At 48.4% G+C, this 20,881-nt stretch overlaps 1 protein-coding gene across 5 annotated transcripts in view; it reads right to left on the bottom strand.

Annotated features, from left to right (window-relative positions):
* Positions 1 to 9,057: 9,057 nt before the first annotated feature.
* Positions 9,058 to 20,881, bottom strand: part of LOC142843019 (apolipoprotein L3-like) — a 143,613-nt gene continuing 131,789 nt past the window's right edge. For 2 of the 5 annotated variants that reach the window (XM_075959784.1, XM_075959785.1), the window contains exons 3-5: positions 13,769 to 13,895; positions 13,183 to 13,266; positions 9,058 to 11,261 (exon numbers count right to left, since the gene is read on the bottom strand). In XM_075959784.1, coding sequence (XP_075815899.1) covers positions 10,382 to 11,261; positions 13,183 to 13,266; positions 13,769 to 13,895 — 1,091 coding nt within the window. In that variant the 3' untranslated portion in view covers positions 9,058 to 10,381. Of the gene's footprint in view, positions 11,262 to 13,182; positions 13,267 to 13,768; positions 13,896 to 16,959; positions 17,063 to 20,128; positions 20,313 to 20,881 lie in introns of those variants that run through there. The other 3 variants (XM_075959780.1, XM_075959781.1, XM_075959783.1) reach the window with 3 other exon arrangements.

Below are 20,881 nucleotides of genomic sequence, written 5' to 3' on the forward strand. Positions count from 1 at the left end.
TTATGGGGTGGGAAAGAGCCAGCCCCTTTGTCTCAGGGATCCTGCGCTCCGCTGGAACTGCAGTTGTTCTATAGTCTTTGCCGAGGAACAGCTGGAGGCAGCAGCTGGATTTTCCTGGTACATCTGGTTCTTACACTTCAGCCTCTCTCCCCTGCTCAGTCAGTGTGCTACCCCCCAGATGAGATCTACCCAGCATCCCAACGGCAGCTCCAAAGACTGCTTTTGAGCAGACTCCCCTTCTCCCTGCTCCTCGGAGCAGCTGGACTCCTAGAGACAGGCCTTTTAAATTCTTCTAGCTGATGGGACTAACTAATCCCCTGGAAAGACTTCACTCTTCCAGGATGACGGGACAGCCAGAGCTTGCACCCTCCAATTCTACCACCCAGGGGCTACGACTAATATAACAGCCCTCTGGGGATCCCTGCCCACATCTGTGCTGAGGGAAGGTTGGCTTTCCATGGTCATCTGTCTGAGAGGCTGGCCTCACTCTAGGTCCTTCTCCGATGGAAGAAGACAGGACAGAATCCAGGGAAGGGAAGAGGTGGGGGAGGGGAAGCGATCTATTGCCAGAGTCCTAGTTAGTTTTCCACGACCAAAGCTACTCGGAGAGAAAAGGGCTTATTTGGATCACACATCTCAATCACATTTATATCCTCATATGTACGCACATCCATGTGTACACACAGGTTTCAATAATTAGAATCTGCCTATGAGAGAAAACATGCAGTGTTTGTCTTTCTGAGTCTGAATTACCTCACTTATTATAATAATTGCCAGATCTATCCATTTTCCTGGAAATTTAAAAATAGAACCATCATATGACCCAGATATTCCACGCCTGGGCATGTACCCAAAGGACTCTGTACCTGCCCCAGAGATGCTTGTGCATTCACGTTGCTGCTCTAGTCACAAGAACGGGAAATGGAACCAGCCTGAATGCCTACCATCAGATGAAGGAACGGATAAGGAAATGTGGTTTTCACACACGGGATTTTATGCAATAGCAGAGATCTCACAGTTTCCACTGTGAGTCTGTGACAGGATCAAGAGATATTAGGGAAAGGAATGAAGGACGGTTGTCACCCTTACTAACCTTGGGAAGCCTGAGTGACAACAGCAGCCTGCCCCCTCCACCACCCAGCACAGCCTCATGGAATAGCATAGTCTCTTTCCATCTGCGTCAAACCTTTGCTTTGGCTCAGACCCCACAGCTGCAGCCACCACGTGAATGTTGGGGTCCCCACATTGTCCAGTGGTCCCTAAGTCCTAATCTAGGGGCATGCGCCTTCTCAGCACGTGGTTTACTCCTGTGCCGGGAGGGAGGCTCTGAGCCCAGCTGTAATCTCCAAATCCTGCCCCGCACCTCTCCTCCTCTGTCCTGGCCTTCCTGTGGCCGGCAACAAACTGACCACTGTGAGGAAACTTCAGCAGGGGCCACTGGTGGAGATCTATAACCCCACTATTGTGGAAGCTGAGGCAGGAGGATTACGAACTCAAGACCTGTCTGGGCTACAGAATTTCAACACCAACTGGGCAACTTGGTAAGATCCTGTCTTAAAATTGGGGAGGGAGGGTGTGAAAAGGAGGGAAGAAAGGAAAGAAAGAAAGAAAGAAAGAAAGAAAGAAAGAAAGAAAGAAAGAAGGAAGATAGTTCGGTGAGTTCCTGTCCCCCAGCCCAGTGCAAAAACCTGTTGGTGTTTGGCCCTGCACTGGAAACTGGCCTTGGAGCTTGGGGAGTCTCTCCCAGCGGCGTCTCCTGGGATCAGTGTGGCTGGCTCATGTGGTAACCAATTTATTCAGTCAGCTCCTCCTCCACCCGCCCTCTGCCAGATGTTGATGGAAAACTGAACCAGGAGGCTGGGGGTGGAAGCAGGGAGGACTTGGAAAGAAGGAAGTAGGAGGCAGCAGGGAAAGAAAGAACAGAGAAGTTAGCAGTCCCCGCTATCGAGGAAGAAGGCTTTGATTTATGTGTGGGAGAGCGAGAAGGAAGCTGCAGCTTCAGAGGCTCGGTCGCCCAGGTAGGCTAGTCCACCCAGCTGGCTCCGTTGCCAGCAGTTCCTGTCCTGTGTGAGGACGTGACAAAGACAGTGCCAGCATGTTGGTTTTCTCTACTGGTGCAGGGGGATGACGCGGAAGCTCTCCAAGGGCTCAGGTTAGCTGCCTGCTTGCTCAATCCTCCTCCCCCTGCGTACAGCCCTTTGCCAGTTTCTTAGCCATGGATCATGGCTCTAAGACCGCTCGGGATATTCGAACCTCCCCCCAGGAAACGTGGAAGCCTACAAGGAAATCCTCAGAAGCAGAAGGCTGTGAAGGGAAGGCCTGGAGGGAGGCTCAGCTCTGTCTGCCGCAGAGATTTCTGGTCTCTCTGGGTCCTGTTTGCGCTAAAGCCTCCTTTTTAAAGAGTGCGGGAGCCCCCGTGTGGACATTAAGGGAATACTGTGAGCTTTCTCATTCCTGAGTGTGTTCCATGGTTGGTGGTATTATTTCGGGAGGTTGCAGAACCCTTTGGAGGTAGGACTAGCTGACATACGTGAGTCCCCAGGGGTGGATCTCTGAAGGTTATGCCTGCGCCTTCCTCCAGGCCTGCAGTTTCCCTGGGCTAATGTTCCATGCTTCTGGCGTCTCTAACTCCCTGGTGTCTCCATTTTTACTTTCACAGCTTCCCTCCTGCCCCAGTAAGGGCTGGTCGAAGGGAATTTACACTGCTATGCATTCTCTGGCCCTCCAGGCCTTCCTTTGAAGAGTGGACATTTCGATGACTCTTTAACTTTTGTGTTCTCCGTGTGTTCAAATACAGCATCACACTGATGTTGGTGTCTGAATCGCATTGAATCATGGCTGCACTGGTCTCTGAGAGCCTGGTCATTTTCACAGGGAAAATCGCTTGGGAGGCCCCAGAGAAGCAATTTGTGGTGTGGGGTGCAGGGCAGAAGGTGCGTCCATGTGTCCATGCAGAGGTACGGGTTCACCCTCCATCCTTAAAACAGAGTCAAGAGCTGCTGGTAAAATGAAATCTCTCAGAACAAGGTTGACAAATCAATTTTGTTTTGATTTTTTGAGCCAGGGTTTCTCTGTGGAGCTCTGGCTATCCTGGAACTTGCTGTGTAGACCATACTGGCTTGAATTCAGAGGTCCACCTGCTTCTGCCTTCCGAGTGTTGGAATTAAAAGTGTGTGCTGCCACCATCTGGCAAAAAGATGACTGTTTTATACAATCTTCACATTCAACCTCCCGGCTAGTTATGATTACAGGCTTGGACCAGTAGGATAGGCGAGGACATTTTTCGGGAGGTCATTATTCAGCCTGGTACAGATTGAATATAAAACAATTTCAGTAGGTGGGCTGGGGAGACGGCTCAACGGTTAAGAGCACTTTGTCCTTCCAAAGGACCCAGGTTTGATTGTTAGCACCGACTTGATAGTTCACAATCACCTATAATTCCAGTTCTAGGGGATCTGATGCCCTTTTCTGGTCTCCAAGGGAAGTACATGGTGCAAATACAGGCACAACACCTATGCATATAAAACTAAAAAATGAAATTTTTTCATCAGGGATATCTGAGGGAATTTGTTGAATCCCAATTCCAAACAAAATCTAAGGCTCTTCAGGTGCGTAGGCTTTGGTAGAGTAACTATATTACTCTAGGACCATCTGGTCCAGGCCCTTCTCTGTGCTGTTAAATGGGCAAAGACTGGAAACCAGGGCTCCTCCCCCTAATCAGAGAAAAATGCAGACCAGGAAGGACAGAGGCACCAACGCATCAAGGCACACACTCTGTTGAAGCATCCCCGTGTGGACGTAATGTGTGGGTGGCATCCCAGGTTGATCAACAAGGCGAGGCCTTGCTTTTTGCTGTGATTCTCCTCAGCTGGCAATGCTTGCTCCAGCAAATGGCTGTGATTCCAGCTTCTGAGAATGTGCCCTGCAACTCTCAGCTGAATGCAGGCCAGCTCCCTGTGACCCCCCAAACCCAGAAAGGCTCTGTATGAACTAGAAAGAGGAGGGAGAAAATGAGATGGGGCATGAACAAGGAAGAAAATGAGAAGAGAAAGAAGTCAGGGAAGAAGAATAGAAGGGGCAAGGGGAGGAGAAAATGAACCAAGACCTGAAGGCAATGAGCGGTCGGAGTTAGGTTCTCAGGGTCTTCCCTCCACACTGTTCTTGCCTGGACACAGGAGAGTCAGTCTATGTTGGTGTGAAGAATAAGTGGATAAGCAGGAACTCTGTAGAACAGGGTGAACAGATAGGCCCGAATCCCTCTAGGGAGGGAGAAGTTCCAGGGGACCTCTCCTTAGAGGTGGACAGCCAATGGCTGAAAGAATACCAAGGCTGGTGCAGGATCAGGGATCAGGGATTGGTGACAGCTCAATAGGCAGAGATTCCCAGACAGATGCACAACAGACAGGGAGTCTACTTGCTTTGTAAAACTCCAAATCTACCAAGCCAGGACCACACAGAGGTCACAGCACGGTCCCTGCCTGTCATTCATTCCTCAGACCCAAGTCATAGAACAGGCTTGAAGGAAGGGAGGCAGGATCGTGTGCAACCTTTGAATCTTCCTCATATCTATTCTCCCTGGGTCTGGGGCATCCCTCAGGTGAGCTGGTCAAGACGGTCAGATACTGACCAAATTTACATAACTCTTTGGGATCCACAAGGACACAGGCTACCTCTGATGTCTGCTGATCAGAGAAGAAACAGGATCTGGCTTGCGTGTCCCTTGGCATCCCTTGCAATAGGTCCATGAAACCCTCTCCTCTCCTGGCCTTCTTTATTACAGCAATAGAAATCAAATTAAAACTAGAAAGATCTGTTACATCTCATCTTTAGTCAGTAGATTATATACGGAGGGAACTCAAAGGCAGCTTGGTCTTGTCCCTTTTGGCAGGAGGCTTACTTCGTCTCCGAGATTCTACTTTTTCCTCACTAAGATTTAACTCTGAGGGATCGGAGACACTAAGGCCATTTCTGTGTTTCTCCTGAGCTGTTGTATGACACCTAGAATTAAGGTTAACTCCAAAGGAACCATTGACAGCACGGTTGTGCAGATCCTGTCCTACCGAATGAAGTTCAAACATGCTCGTTACAGACTGTGAAGTGCCCCTATCAGGAGCTTCAGCTGGCCTAGCAGATCTGTGTTGGAGACCAGCTGCGGCAGGTATACCACTTACCAGGGTAGGAAAATGGGGATTAGAAAAGTTAGTAAAGAGAACAAAGACAGTCTTTGAAAATAATAAAACAGGGCTGGAGAGATGGCTCAGAGGTTAAGAGCATTGTCTGCTCTTCCAAAGGTCCAGAGTTCAGTTCCCAGCAACCACATGGTGGCTCACAACCATCTGTAATGAGATCTGGTGCCCTCTTCTGTCCTGCAGGCATACACACAGACAGAATATTGTATACATAATAAATAAATAAATATTTTAAAAAAGAAAATAATAAAACAGAAAGCAGGATAGTACTAGGAGGGAGTTCCAGTGAATACTGAAATCACTGGGTTTAATTTTCCATACACTTTTATATCCCAATACAATAGCGGGTGGGGGTGGGGAGAAGGCGAAAGACTGTTTTAACGTGATACAAAGGACAACTAGCACAGTCACTTGCTTCAATACTTAAGACATCAAGTTGGTCAAGTCATTAATTTTTTTTTTTTAAGACAGGGTTTCTCTGTGTAACAGCCACGGCTGTCCTGGAACTAGCTCTTGTAGACCAGGCTGCCTTCAAACTCACAGAGATCTGCCTGACTCCGTCTCCCAAATGCTGGGATTAAAGGTGTGTGCCACCTCCGCTCAGCCAAGTCATTAATTCTTGAGAAAAGCATTCTGTTGTTTAGGCATTGAACCCACACTAGACCAAGTATACTGAAGGCAGTCACTCCCTAGGTCAAGCCTTACTCAAGAGAAGGAACAGAAGTATGTTAGAATTCTCTGACCTTAGGTCATAGTGGAGTGGATCTACCTGTTTGGGTCATCTTAATGTCCAAACACCAAGTAACCACGCCCTAGGTTAGGGTGCGTAGCCACACTTGTCAACAACTTTGAGCAAGCCGAAACTCCCTGATCCTCCGACAAGGTGGAAATAGGCTCATATTTTTGGGCCTCCACAATCCAGGGGTGGGGGAGGAGAGCTGCTATTTCAGAAAGACTGTCTAATGGAAGCCACTGGGATCTACGTCTCTACTGGAACATCAAAGTAAAAAATCAGTACCAGTTAGTGCCGTCATCATGGTTTACAGGGACAGGAGTAGGGACATCCATATGACACTGGTTCACAGGGGAGCCATCATCCAGCAGCCTTGTGTCTTGGGAAACAAAGATGGGAGCTCTTGAATTCCTCGAGCTCGAACACTGATGCACTCAAGGTATTTTTGTTGACAACATAAGTAAAGTTCTGTCATAAGTAAAGATACCAAATATGTTATCTTAAGACAAAAACAATAGGAAAGATACCTCAAACCAGAAAGAGGCCAGATACCAGCCGTAGTAGAAACTAAGACATGGTGTCTAAGGCAGGAGGGGCAAGCATCATGCCAACCTGAGGCCACCATCACACTCTGCCCAGTATGGAGAGGAAGACCAACTCTACAAATCCATCCTGAAATGTCAGGGTTCTTAAAAAATCTTTCACATTTTCTCCTTGCATAGCATCAAACTCATCATGGAGAAACAGCAGGGAAGAAGGCAAGGTGGGAATGGTCATCGTGACTGTCCCCGTGGTTGAATTGCGAGACAATATGAAGATTAATAGAGCTTGCCTCTGGTTGTGTCAGAGTTTGCAAAGATTGCTTGGAGAAGGCTCTGGCTTTATTGGTTTAACTTACTGAATGAATAAAATTCTAAATACTGTATTAGGAAGTGAAGTATACATAGAGATACTGTTATGGTTTTGGTCCCTGGTCCCTTTAAGAGACAAGCCATGCCCACTCCCTCTCCCCCATCCGCTGAGGCAGGCTGATCTTCAGCTTCCGGCTTGAGCTTGCTCTCTTTTCCATCTTCCTCTTGGAGAGGCAGCTTCGCTTCTGCCTCTCTCCCCCCTTCTCCGCTTCCCCACTTCTCCGCTTCCCCCCTTCTCTGTCTCTTTTTTCTCTTCTCTTCTCTCTCTCTCTCTCTCTCTCTCTCTCTCTCTGTCCCCCCTCCCTGAATAAATATTCAACCTTACTCTGCAAGTCGAGTCTATCCATGTCTCTGTCTTTTGCCCACCCGCCATGTGTCTCCCTGCCTGGGACCAGCCACTGCTCGGGGACCGGCAGCCATTTCTGCCTGGGACTGGCTGCTCCCAGGGTCTGCTGTCTGCTGCCACATGGTCCGCCACCACCATTTGGGACCTACAGCATTTCTGCTGCCTACTGCTGCCAGGGATCTTGCAGCATTTGTAAAAAAAAAAATTATAAAAGATACAGTGGTTCACTTGGGAGCCAGACATTGGATGCTATGTCTTGGCTGTGTCTCCTTCCTGTGTATCTTTGCTGCTTGCTGGCTGCCATGTGGTAAACAGCTTTTCTTTGTCGTGCCTACCCGGTGAAGTTGACCACAGAACACACTGCAGTTTTGCTGGTGTTGACTGTTTGCTGCCATTTCTTGTTTTTGCTGTAGTTCTTGGTTATTATTCATAGAACCATTGTGACAATCAAGGTTTTCTTTTCTTTTTTTATATTTATTTATTTATTATGTATACAATATTCTGTCTGTGTGTATGTCTGCAGGACAGAAGAGGGCACCAGACCTCATTACAGATGGTTGTGAGCCATTATGTGGTTGCTGGGAATTGAACTCAGGACCTTTGGAAGAGCAGGCCATGCTCCTAATCGCTGAGCCATCTCTCCAGCCCACAATCAAGGTTTTCTATCACTACAAAGACACTCTGGTGCTCCTCTTTAGGGTCTTGTGCTTTTCCTACACCCAAGCACCCCCCCCGACTCTCCACAGTTTTCATCATTTTTCTTTTTAATTTATTTACTTTTGTTCTACGTGCATTGGTATTCCGCCCACAGGCAAGCCCGTGAGAAAGTGTCAGATCTTGGAGTTACAGACAGCTGTTAGCTGCCATGTGGGCACAGGGACTTGAACATAGGCCCCTTGGAGAAAAAAAGTCAGTGCCTCCAACCACTGAGTCATCTCTCCAGTCCCATATCCATCATTTTTATAACCAGGATCAGAAGTCACACCTGCTCTGTTGACTGAGCACGTGCCAGGGACAGCCATCTGCAATGCTGTGGGCTCCATGAATCCTTCCCTTTTTGTGGCTGAGGAGTCACAGCCCATCATGAGGACCATCCTATCTTCCCCACATACAGGACACCCCTGGTGCCTAAACTGAACACAGACCCCAGGGGCAGCAGCTGCAGGCACAGTCCTGCTGCCTGTCACTTGTGTTCAGCAGGGACAACCTGGTCACAGCTCCTCCTCTGCGCTGTCCTTCCTTCACCGTGTCCATCTCTCCTGTCCCTTTCTGGGCCTCTACTCATCTCTGAGCCTCACTGGTCTCTGTCCATAGCCTTTCTTTTGTTAAGAGCACTTCTAACACCCGAGACACATATTACATCACATACATTCATCTTAAGTTCTTTTTAAATGTATCTCTATTTTGAAAATATTTGGATACCTACTAGAATACTTTCACCAATCATTGCCCTATCTATGAGAAGTGACAACAAGTCATCTCAGTTCTCCCCCACACCCACCATGCTTGTTTGTCTCCTTTGTAAAGAAAGGTGTGCTCCTGGTGGGCAGAACCATGGAGGTGAGGTGGCCCTGGACTGGAAGCTGCAGGGAGCTCTCTGGGCACTGGACACCTAAAGTGGTCATTCACTGAAAGGGCTATGGTGCAGTTGTTTTGAGAGTCCTGAGAGCCTGGAAGAGTGCAGTGACAAAGGCACAGGCTCTTCAAGTAATCTGTGTCCTAAGGACCAGACTGAGGGAGTCAGGAGAGAGGGCAGGGTTCAAGGTCAAGGATGTGGTGAGCTCTGGCGATGGCTCCTGAGTTTGGTCAGGGTCAGAATCTGAGCCCTGGCACAGTGTTCACTAACATGGGTAAATGGGCTCAGCAGTAGAGAGGATGCCATGAACTTGGACACTGGGGAGCAAGTACTAGGCAGCTCAGGATGCAGATAGATTTCTTTCCCAAGGTCGCCCATGACTCCTGTCACTGCTCTCCACCCCCAGGGAGATGGTTACATCCACATCAGGCTTTCCCTTAGCCAATCATTCCAGCCCAAGGAAAGACAGAGGGGTCGTGGAACACAAGAATGTTCCTCTAATGGATAAGACCTAGAATATACACAGGTCATATCTCAGGCCAGTGTTCAGAACTTGGGAAGAAGGCCGCTTGAGCTGCAAGGGAGGAGGGGACCCTGCTCACTGTTGCAGCCTCAGGGTACATCTGTGGTCAGAAGGGGTGGCAACAGAAAGAAGAAAAATGGTTCTTATAAATCTGAAATATTCTTGTTAAACCACAATAAAGAAAACAGTCTGTAAAGGAGGAGATGATAAGAATCAGAATGGCAATTATCAACTTTCTGTAGTCAACAATCTAGAACACGTGTGATATCATTTACAGAAAATACACAAAGCATGACCAGGTCGGTGTTTATAAGTTTATTCTTCAGATATTATGGACCAAGTGGAGCCTCCATGTGCATCTCAGCAGATCTCATCCAATTACGGCAGCAGATCTGAAACTTCAGTAGGAATTAAGTCTTGGATATCTTCAAGAGTCTGCTTGCAGAGAGTAGAACTCACCAGCCATATCCCGTCACCTCTCCTTCCTTGTCGTGTCCACGGCTGGCACATAAAACCAAGAACCCGTGATGACCGTGCAGATGATGTTCCCAGCATTCCTTCCTCTCTACCCTCTGAGTATTTCATCAAAGGCACCCATCACTCCATGTGACCAAACCATGAAGAAAGAAATGGAATTCATATCCAAAGTTTGATTGTAAGATTTGGAAATATTTGGAATAAACACAGAATTAGGCAGAATTAGGAAGGAGGAGATGGTCTCTATCAGAAAGCAGTGGGAAAGTTGGCAGCTCAGGGACCTGTGAGGATGGTGAGCTTCAGTTAGGAGCAGTGTGGTGGGTGTGACTGAGGAGCAGCCATGCTGTGGCTTAGTCAGGCCTTGGATGTTCTCCCCAGCTTGGGAGCATGGTCCTCATGTGGGATGCTGGAGGTTGTTAGATCTAAGAGGAAGGTGGAGTCTAGTGGGAGGTAACAAGCCTGTCCCATCTGTGTTCTGTGTTCTGGCTTCCTTTCTCTTGATGTGGCCTCTCCTCTAGCAGGCACTACCACCATCCGGCATTGGTATAAAGAGGATACACTCAGGAGTCCATGGCTCTGTCCAGCACACCCCACCCCCAGTCCTCTGAGCTGCACTGAAGAAGAGGTCACTGAGTCAGGCTGTCATAAACCCGGATGAGCTCCTGCAACTTCTGCTCCAGTTCCTGAGCCTGCTGCCGCAGCTTTTCAGCAGACTCTGCCTTTGCACCCTCCTGCAAATGCTTTGATTCTTCTATGAGACTGACCACATCTAGCACAAGGGTGAGACCTGCAGTGGCTGCACCCATGATCCGGGCTCTTTTGGTCATTGCAAGAGCAGTGCCTCTAAAGGCTTTCTTCACTTGTCTAGTGCTTCGGGCTGACACCTTCCCTGTGGTCATTAGACGCTTGGCACTATTTGTCAGGCGAGGGCTGGCTTTGGTCAGCTTGATGGCATCAATGTTTTTCTTCATGCCTTCCAGGTTCCGGAAGGAATTCTTAGATGCAGAAATAAGCCTGGGGGTGTTCTTCTCCAAAACTTCTTTAATGACCTTCTCAGTGTTGTTGCTTTTAATGTCGTTCTCAGTGTCATTGCTCCTTGGCAGAAGCTTGCTGGCTTCAGCTTCCACCGACGCTGTGCTTACCTTTTCCACAATGGTTGTGGAAACACTCGTCACAGCTGCTGCTGCCCCAAGCCCCAAGCCTGTGGCTGAAAGTCCCAGACTGAATCCTGCTGACACAGGTGCCAGAGCGATACCAAGGATTGTCATGACTCCAGACACAGCACCAGTGGAGCTGGCCACCACTTGTGTGATGGAGCAGCCCCTGTGCACCTTGTCAATCTTGTCTGCAAGGGCGTGGAGCTTCCTGATGCTCTCCTCAAGCTCCCGTTTCACCTGAGGATAAACTTTCAAAAAGCTTTCCTTCTCCTGCAGGTCCTCTTCATCATCTACATCACTATCCACTGTGGTCTCACTGTGAGCATCATGTAAGTCATCTTCCTCGTCCCTGTAACAGGAGAGGCCAACTGAGTGAGGAAGAGAGTTTGCAAAGATCTGTCCTGTGGCAATCAGAGCATCTGCTGGGAGGAGACTGCTCCAGCTGTACAGGGCCTTTCTTTCATTGAGGAGCAGGTTTGAGCTACAGATGGTGATTTTAATTGTTAAGGACACAATGAGTTAAAAACTATTTTAATATGTTCTTTTAATTTTTATTTTATTTGTTTAAGTGTTTTGCCTGCAGATATGTGAGTAACATGTGCAGGCCTGGTTTCATGGAGGGCAGAAGAAGGAATTATATCTCTAGACCCAGAGTTACAGGCAGTTGTGAGCCATCATGAGGATGCTGGGAACTGGACTTCTGCCACCTGGCAGAGCACAAAGTGTTAACTCCTGAGTCATCTCTAGTCATTTATCACACCTTTTTATTGCTAGACATTTAATAAAGATGGCTTCCCATCAAGGCCAATGTTATCACTACCAAAATACTTCTCTGTAGGAACTCTAAAACACAGAGAAGTGAGGTTAGAGAAAAAATAACCCTTTATTTTAGGGAAGTTAGTTTTCACTGAAGAGAACACTTTCCCACCCCAAAAAAACTCCCCCTGGTATCAGCTACTGGGCACTGACCTGTCTACCCTACAGTGACCTGCTGGAGAGGAATGTCCACATTTGTCTCGGGACTTTTTATTCGAGAGTCTGCAAATTGCACACCCCTGAGAGAGAAACCCTGCACAGGTATTCTTTGAAGCTGATGTCTCTTTGCCCTGCAGCTGTGTGTACACCTGAGCTGCTGGGGCTGCTCACAGCCTAGACCCCTTCCCCTCAAAACCCAGCACACAAAGCTCCCTTCCAGCTGTGAGCAGAAGATAAAGAACCATGAGTGGATCCCCATGGCACCTCACTGTGCCTCTGCAAGTGTTTCCACGGCAGGCAAAACTGAGAAAACACAACATGTAGGTTCCCTAACTCTCGCTAGAATGAATTCCCAGCCTGAGAAAGGTGATGTGTGGTGGGATTTTGCTGTCATTTCTGACCTCCAGGGGATCTAGACACTAAAGGCATGGGCTCCAGGAGAGAGGGAGACCCCAGGACTCTCATTGGGACTGTGTATGTGATCAAGGCCCGAGAAACTTCTGGACACTGAGACTTAAGTAGACAAAGAATTTTTTTTCTTGAGAACACTTCAAGCTTATCTAAACTGTCTCCCCGGTATAGCTAGACCTTGCGTTTCCATGTCTTTCCTGTTTGTGCTAGGCCTGACCTGCCCACGCTTAGCAAGAGTCCCAAAGTCAGGTTGTGAGAACACTCTACCTTTGATTCTCAATATTCAGTCAGGTTCCCTATCATAGCACAAACACGTGAACCTGAGCTCAGTCTTGTAGAGTCCACAAAGAAAAACTTGGTGCTGGACCTGGCCTTCAATCCCTGTTTGGGGATGTAGAGTCACGAGGATCCCTGGTGCTCTCTGGTCAGCCAGTGGAGTCAAATTGATGACTTTTGGGTACATAAAGGTAATTGTTTTTAAAGGGGCTGGGGAGATGGCTGCTTCCTTCAGATTGTGTATTTCACCCACATTTGGTTGCTCCCAGCTGAAGGGGTCTGATGTCCCTTTTGGCCTTCATGGATAACACTGTGGTTTAGGGACCTCACTCATACTCTTGCTTAGTTTTAGTACCTTGGTTTCTTAAAGGTTCTATGTCCAAAAACAGTCACCTGTGTTTAGGACTTTTCCAGATGTGTTTAGGGACTCAACTCAGTCCTTACCGCTAGTGACACCATTAGAATACCTCCCGTGGCAGGAGCTCAGAAACACATTCAAACTGCTTCTCCCTGAAGCCGTTCAAGCTCTTATGCACAGTCCCCTTACCCCAGTCTCTCTTTTTTCCAAACCTGAGAGAAAAAGCTTCATTGACTCTGTTACTGCATACCTCTCCATCTTGTCCTCTTCATCTTGTACATCAGGATCTGGAACGATCTCAGCAAGAGCTTCACGCAAGACGACTTCCTCTTCCCTGTATCAGGAGAGACTGACTGAGTGAGGGAGAGAGCTTGTAAAATAAGCTCACTCAAGTGCAGGAAGTATACATGCACGCGCGCGCACACACATACACACACACACACACACACACACCACAAAAACTAAAACCAAAACTTTTTTCCAAAATCCCACTTTCAGTGAACTGCTGGGCACATACTGCATGCTGGCCATTTGCTGAGCCCCCCACATGCATCCTCTTATGAAATTTAATGGTCCCCAAATGAAGCAGAAGGAAAGAAACTAAGTTCTTATGGACACAGGAGTAGCAGTGGCAGAAACAATCCTGTCCCCTGTGACTGCCATCTCCCCTCAACAAGAGGCCATCTTCTGCTAGTGATTAGTACTGAGGAAATATTTACTGAGAAGGGACACCCTGAACACTAACTACTTGGTCTACCTGCATAGAGAATTCCTGCCCAGAAAAAGCCAGTGACACAAGGCCCTGGTGGCTTTGCTAGCATCCCTAGGGAGGTGACCTGGACAAACCAGCTTCTTCCACAAACTGTTTCCAGGCTTCCTCTTCACTCAGCATGAGCTGCAGGACCTCTGTGCTCCTTGTGTCCAGGAGGTACCCAACCATAGACTCAACGAACTCATTTCTCTCTAGATTGGTTGGAAAAAGAATGTGGTTAGAGAACCCTGCTAGAGAACTTGAACGACATCAGGAAGACACTGGTTAAATATTTCTGAGCATCTGTCCCTTGAAGTATACTTTGGCGTCACTAGGGATAGAGGCTGAGTTGTGAGCTTTAGCTCATTTGTAAAAGCCCCAACCCAGGCGACTGTATTTGGACATCTAGCCATTAAGGAAACAACGCAATGGAAATAAGTGAGGCCATGAGTGAGGTCCCCAATCCACAGTGTCAGTGCCTCATAGCAAGAGGAAGACACTCCCTCCCTCCCTTTCCCTCCTTCTCTATCTTAAACCTGCTCCCTTTTGTCTCTTCCCTTGCCTCTCTTCCTCTCTCGAGACACATATAGGGCCCATGGGCTGGTAGAGGTACAGGCTCCCTCTCTCCACCAGGAAGAGATGCTCACTATGGCCCAACTTGCCACACTTTGTTGAAGATCTTGGATTTTTGGGCAGTGAGAGAAGAGGTCTATTCTTTTAAAGCCACCTAACCAGTGTCATGTTGTGATGTCATCCGAGAAGACCAATGTACCAGAGTCTTACCATGGTGCTTTACAAAGATAGGTATTGTCTTCAGGCCAGAACAAGCAGGAAGTGAGTTCCCCATCCCCAGGAGGAGGGAAATTCTAATGAAGGCTTCCACATAACTGTGTGCCTGTGTCACGGTCCTTGAATGTAAGTTTTTCCCCTGATTTTTATTTTCTGTATGGGAATATTTGCCTGCTTGTACGCATATCTATGCACCATGTGTGTGTCTGGGGCCCAAGGAGGGCCTTGAATCCCCTGGAGTAGCAGTTACAACCTGCTGTGAACCTGATGTGGGCGTTGGGAACTGAACCCGTCCGTGTCCTCCGCATGAGCAGCAAGTGTTCTTAACCACTGAGCCACTCTCCAGTCGAAACATGACTTTCCACACTGGAATGGTTAATTATTAATCCCGAGTTTCACCCCAGTGGATGAATAAATATGTATGAGATCACCCGCCCTTCTCTATGCGGTCTGTGAGGAGGGTCCAGATATAAGTAGAGCAGGGGTGCTGGGAGCGAATGCGTGGTTCAAAGACTGAGCTGAGGCATCATGGGAAGTGGGGCCTGGCTGGAGTCAGGTGGGCACCTGGGATGTGTCTTTGGGGCTGATGGATGCCTTGTCTTGTTCCTTTCTTGTTTCTGCTTTGTCTGTTTTTTTGTGTGTGTGTGTGTGCCATCGTATGAGTTGCCCACCCTGTCTCCCTGCCAGGATGGATCGAATCATACAATATTGTAAGCAAAATAAGTCTATTCTCATTGGTCAAAATATAATCAAAGTGAGTAACAGTAGTTTTTTTTTTAAGTATGCACTGGTGTTTTGCCTGCATGTGTGTCTATGTGAGGGTGTCAGATCCCCTGGGACTGGAGTTACAGATACTTGTGAGCTGCCATGCAGGTGCTGGGAATTGAACCTGGATTCTCTGAAAGAGCAGCCAGTTTTCTCGACTGTTGGGCCGTCTCTCCAGCTTTGAGTAACACTAGTTTTAAAAACTAGCTTTTAGGAGAGGGAGAGGGAGAGGAGTGGGAGGAGGGGGAGAAGGAGGAGAAGGGTGGGAGGAGGGGGAGGGAAATGGGAGGCTGGGAGGAGGTGGAAACCTGTTTTTTTTCTTCCTTTTCTCAATAAAAAAAAAAAAACAAAAAACTAGCTTTTAGCGAATGAATGAATGAATGAATGGTCTACTGAGCCAATAGAAAAATTTTAAAAGGAAATGGAGGTGGCATGGTGGTGCATGACTTTAATCCCAGTACTTGGGAGGCTAAGGCAGGTGGATCTCTGGGATTTGAGACCAGGAGAAGCCAAGGAACACAGAGATTGGGGGACTGGTGTGGTTCAGGTTGGTGTGGGCTGTAGGGTGTTTTCTGGGTGTAGTGTGTTTCCTGGGTGTAGTGTGATTCCTGGGTGTAGTGTGGCTCCTGGGTGTAGTGTGGTTCCTGGGTGTAGTGTGGTTCCTGGGTGTAGTGTGGTTCCTGGGTGCAGGGTGGTTCCTGGGTGCAGGGTGGTTCCTGGGTGCAGGGTGGTTCCTGGGTGCAGGGTGGTTCCTGGGTGTAGTGTGGTTCCTGGGTGCAGGGTGGTTCCTGGGTGCAGGGTGGTTCCTGGGTGCAGGGTGGTTCCTGGGTGTAGTGTGGTTCCTGGGTGTAGTGTGGTTCCTGGGTGCAGCGTGGTTCCTGGGTGCAGGGTGGTTCCTGGTTGGGAGCCATTTGTGGGTGGAGTTTTTCTTTCAGTTTCTTTCAGGGTTTCAGCTTCAAGTTCAGACTTTTCTTTGGAATGAGAAAGGACACCATCAGGCCCCACCTTAGGTAGGCACACCTGGTAAAGGAGCTCTTGTCCTGCAGTGCAGGGCAGGTGCCCTAACACAGCCTGAAAGGGGAATTGGATTCCTTGGCATTACTGGGGTCCAGGGAGAGGAGGCTACCAGCAGGGAGGGTCTGCTGTGCAGCATGCACCAGCCTGCCTTATTTTATTCTGATCCCCAGACATGGGGACACTGGGCCCTGAAGGACAGGTAATTTGAGGTGAGAGTTTCCAGGTGACAGAGATGGACTGTGGGCAAGGCCTCACTGAAGTGCAGTTACTTCCTGCTCAGGCAGTTAGGAAAGGTGGGTGCCTGAGTTGGATAGGGTGGGCTCCCTCCTCAGGGACAGGGCCCCAGTGCCAGCTGAGAGCGAGTCTCCATGAGGGGCTGGAACTGCCTTCATCTGAACCTTATTGTCTCCTGTTCCCTCCGTTCTTGTTTCCTCCCTCCTTCAACTCCTCTCCTTTCTCTCCCTCAACCCTCTCTCCCTGCCACCCATCCTGGCATCCATTTTTCAGGCTGGTTATTGAGAAGGTGACTTCTGAAAATGCACCCCAAGACAAGGCCAGGAAGGGGGGCTACTCTGACCCAGGACTGGGGAACTCTCTGCTCCCCCTTGGGGTTCTCCTCCTGCATCTTTGACTCCTCAGCAGGCCTCAGCAGGGAGGCCCTGGCAGTCCTAGGCCATGAGCAGCAGCAGAGAACACACTGATTACCTGTGGAGCCCATGACAGCTGTGGGTCTTGGGGTCACTCACGGGATCCTGACAGCTTTCCTTACAGCTCACCGGGTGTCCAGGCTACAGGAGGAAATAACAACCTGTGGGACAGAATGGGGACAGCTCTGTGACCAGGGATCTGGTGACCCACAGATCATTCGATGTTGACTGCCAAGGGCAGAAAGAACTGAACCCAAAGCCTCTCTGCTCCTCTGGACTCTGTGACTGCTATTTAAGGAAGCCTGTCCTCTGGCTCCAGCCCTGCTGTCCTCTGTCCTGGCAAGGAGGAGGACTAATGGCATGCTGGGGACAGTGGAGAAGGTGGCAGCTGAGGACACAGCTGTGGAGAAACAAAGACCCTGAACATGGAATGAGAGATGGAGAAGAATGTTCTGGAAGCCACCTGGGTGTGGGCACCGTGTTTGTATTGATGGTCACTTCTTTCTTCCTTTTTTTCCTTCTTCACTCCCCCTCCTTCCCTCTCTTTCTCCTTCCCTCCCTCTCTCCCTCTTTTTTCTTCTTCTTCTTCCTTCGCTTCCTCCTCCTCCTCTTCTTTTTGTTTTTTTTGAGACAGAGTTTCTCTGTATAACAGTCCTGGCTGTCCTAGAACTTGCTTTGTAGTCTAGGCTGGCCTCAAATTCACAGAGATTCACCTGTCTCTGCCTCCCAAGTGCTGGGATTAAAGGAGTGTGCCACCACTGTGCTGCTCAATGGTAATTTCTTCTTCTTCTTCTTCTTCTTCTTCTTCTTCTTCTTCTTCTTCTTCTTCTTCTTCTCCTTCTCCTTCTCCTTCTCCTTCTCCTTCTCCTTCTCCTCCTCCTCCTCCTCCTCCTCCTCCTCCTCCTCCTCCTCCTCCTTTTCCTCCTCTTCCTCCTCCTCCTCCTCCTCCTCCTCCTCCTCCTCCTCCTCCTCCTCCTCCTCCTCCTCCTTCCTCTCTCTTTCTCTTGAAATTGTTTTTTGACACGGGGATTCTCCATGTAGCACTGGCTGTCCTAGAACTCACTCTGTAGACCAGGCTGGCCTCAAACTCACAGAGATCCATGTACCTCTGCTTCCTGAGTGCTGGGATTAAAAACATGCACCACCACTGCCTGGCTGTAATTTCTTATACTGACTGACTTAGTCCCTGCTCTGTTGCTGTGAGGAGACACCATGGCCAAGGAAACTCTTATAAAATAAAACATTTGGCTTGTTTACAGTTGCAGAGGTTTAGTCCATTTATCTTCATGTTGTGAGCATGGTGGCATGCAGGCAGACCTGGTGCTTTTATAGCTGCGAATTCTACAAACAGATCCACAGAGAGCAGGAAGTGAGAGACCCTGGGTCTGTCTTGAGCTATTGAAATCTCAAAGCCAACCCTCAGTGACACACTTCCTTCAACAAGGCCACACCTACTCCAACAACACCACATTTTCTAATCCCTCTCAAGTAGCGCCACACCCTAGAGACCAGGCATCAACATATGTGCCCATGGGGGCCGGTCCTATGCCAAGCCAGGATGCTTACTGTTCATGATGCTCTGGCTCCTTACACATACAAAATGAAGTCTTTACACATGCCTTAGTAGGTCGAGATCTTCTGAATCCATGTCAAGGAGGTGGTACAGGCACGTATTTAGCTAATATGAGTGTGTTTTCAGTGTTGATAGAGAAAGGACTTGAACCCAGAACATGATAATCCACATCTCACTCGCAGATGACTAAACTCCACTGTCTTAAAGACACAACTACATTTCCCCTTCTTTATATTACATGCGTGCATCATAGTCTGTGTGTGTTATAAATGGTTCTTCTGTTTCCACAGCACTGCCTGTGCCAAGTACCAGGTCCCCATATTAGTAAATGCACTGGGATCCTTTGATTCCAAGGGACCACAACCTCCTTGCTTCTGCAATATCTTTGTCCTATCAGGACCTGGAGTCCTGCCTGTTTCCCAGCCCTACTGTGTGTGTCTTTGACCCTGCTCTTCTCCCTTACTCCCGGACTTTGTGGTGATCCTAATCATTATTTAAATAGTGATACAAAGAATGTTCTCATTGCCTGTTAGAGCCTGCATTTGAGATTATTTCCTTATGACATTTGTAGGAGTAGAAGGACTGGGTTAAGGGCGTTAACACAGGCAGTGTGTGAGGACGCTCATTCCTTCATTCTGACCAGTCCTCAGGAGTCTTTGGGGGTGGGGAAGACTTCATTAAGAGAGAAACACAAGCTGCACTGGGATTGTCTGGAAGCTGGGAAGGAAAGAAACATGTTTTTAGCAGTGTGGGTCGGAGGCATCAGCTCTTCCTGGGACCTGACCAAAACGAGAGTGAATGACCTGGTGGTGTGGGAAGAGCTGAAGATACTGGCGGCTCACTCTCAGGACTGCACTCCGACCTTGTAACTGACAGATAAGTGTTCTGCCCAAACCCTCCAAGTGTGTACACAGCCCAGGCTGCCCTCAAACTCACTGTGTAGCCCAGGAGAACCTTGAACTCCTAATCTTAGACCTGCCTCATCCAAGTGTTAGAATCCCAGGTTTGTGCCCCTCCCCCCGTTCAAGCCTTCTCATATTCGCACCAATTTATAATGAAATAGAAAGAATATTTTAAAAGACCTAAGAATCAGTCAGAGTCTTAGACATAGCAGGTGTTCTCAAGTCCCCTCTCCAAAGTGAACCCCAGATTCAGCTCCTCAGGGCCAGCATTCTTTCTGTTCAGTAATGCTAAAAGGGACTTGGGACTTAAGGTGACGGGGATGGAGTCATCTCATCATTTGAAGGTGTAAAAAAAAAAATCACATTAATACAGAGATGCAACTTAAAAGTCATTTAATGCACAAAGCATTTAAAGCTCTGGAAGATGCCTATTGGTCCAGCTCTGGGTACACATCCCCACTGTAGCTGTTGGCTGTGGAAGATGGTAGAGTTTTGTAGAACAGATAACAACAACCATCCAGGACAGTAATATGCTCAGGTGGGGCCATAGCCACCCACATGTGCAGCAGGCAGACAGCAGAGCAAGTCCATGGAAGCCTGTGCTGGGGTGTGAGGTGCAGGTCAGAGTAGCTTGCTTAAGGCCAAATGGGGGTGAGGAGAAGTGACCATCTGTACTAGTCAGGATCTCTAGAGTAGCAGAACTCACAGAATCCATCTCTCCACATAGAAAGGGGTTTATTAGAATGACTCACGGGCTGTGGCTCAGCTGGTCCAACAGTGGCTGCCTACGAATGGAAGACTGAAGACTCCAGACGCTGCTCAGTCCACAAGGCTGGATGTCTCAGCTGGTCTTCAGTATATGCGGGAATCCTGAAGAAGGAGGCTGTAATGCAGTGAAGGGATCGACTTGTTAGTGACGCAAAAACAAGGAGGCAAAGATCAACAACTGCCTTCTTCCGTGACCTTATATAGACTTCCAGCAGAAGGCGTGGTCTAGATTAGAGTCAGAAGATCGTTATTAAAGAAGAGTCTTCCCACCATAAGATCCAGCTCACTGGTACATCTTCTCACTTCAAATTAAGCAAAAGTCCCTCACAGGTGGCCCCATATTTGGGTTTTAATTGAATTCCAGACGTTGACAACCAAGACTAGTCACACACCACTCAGCCAGAGTCCACCAACCCCAGGAGGTGCTCTGCCACCCAGACTCAGAAATTCAGTGGTAGGAAAGAAACCTTTTGAAAGCCCATGAGACAAATGCTGAAACTCAGCTTCGTGGAGCTAAGACTGACTGGGAAGTTTGTGTGTGCCTGTGTTTATGTGCACTGTGTGGGATGTTGTTTAAATTAGTTCAAGTGAAAACAGTTTACATTTTCACCATCTATACCCTGACTCTGACTTATCGGGATGCAGGATTTGGGGCCTGGCTTCTTCCCTCTGAGCATCTCCAGCATCAGAGACAAGCTCCTTCTTCCTGGTACCCACTTTCCCATGGCCTCTGCGGC

Source organism: Microtus pennsylvanicus, chromosome 2, assembly GCF_037038515.1.
Source record: "Microtus pennsylvanicus isolate mMicPen1 chromosome 2, mMicPen1.hap1, whole genome shotgun sequence".
In the NCBI taxonomy this organism is placed as follows: Eukaryota; Metazoa; Chordata; class Mammalia; order Rodentia; family Cricetidae; genus Microtus; species Microtus pennsylvanicus.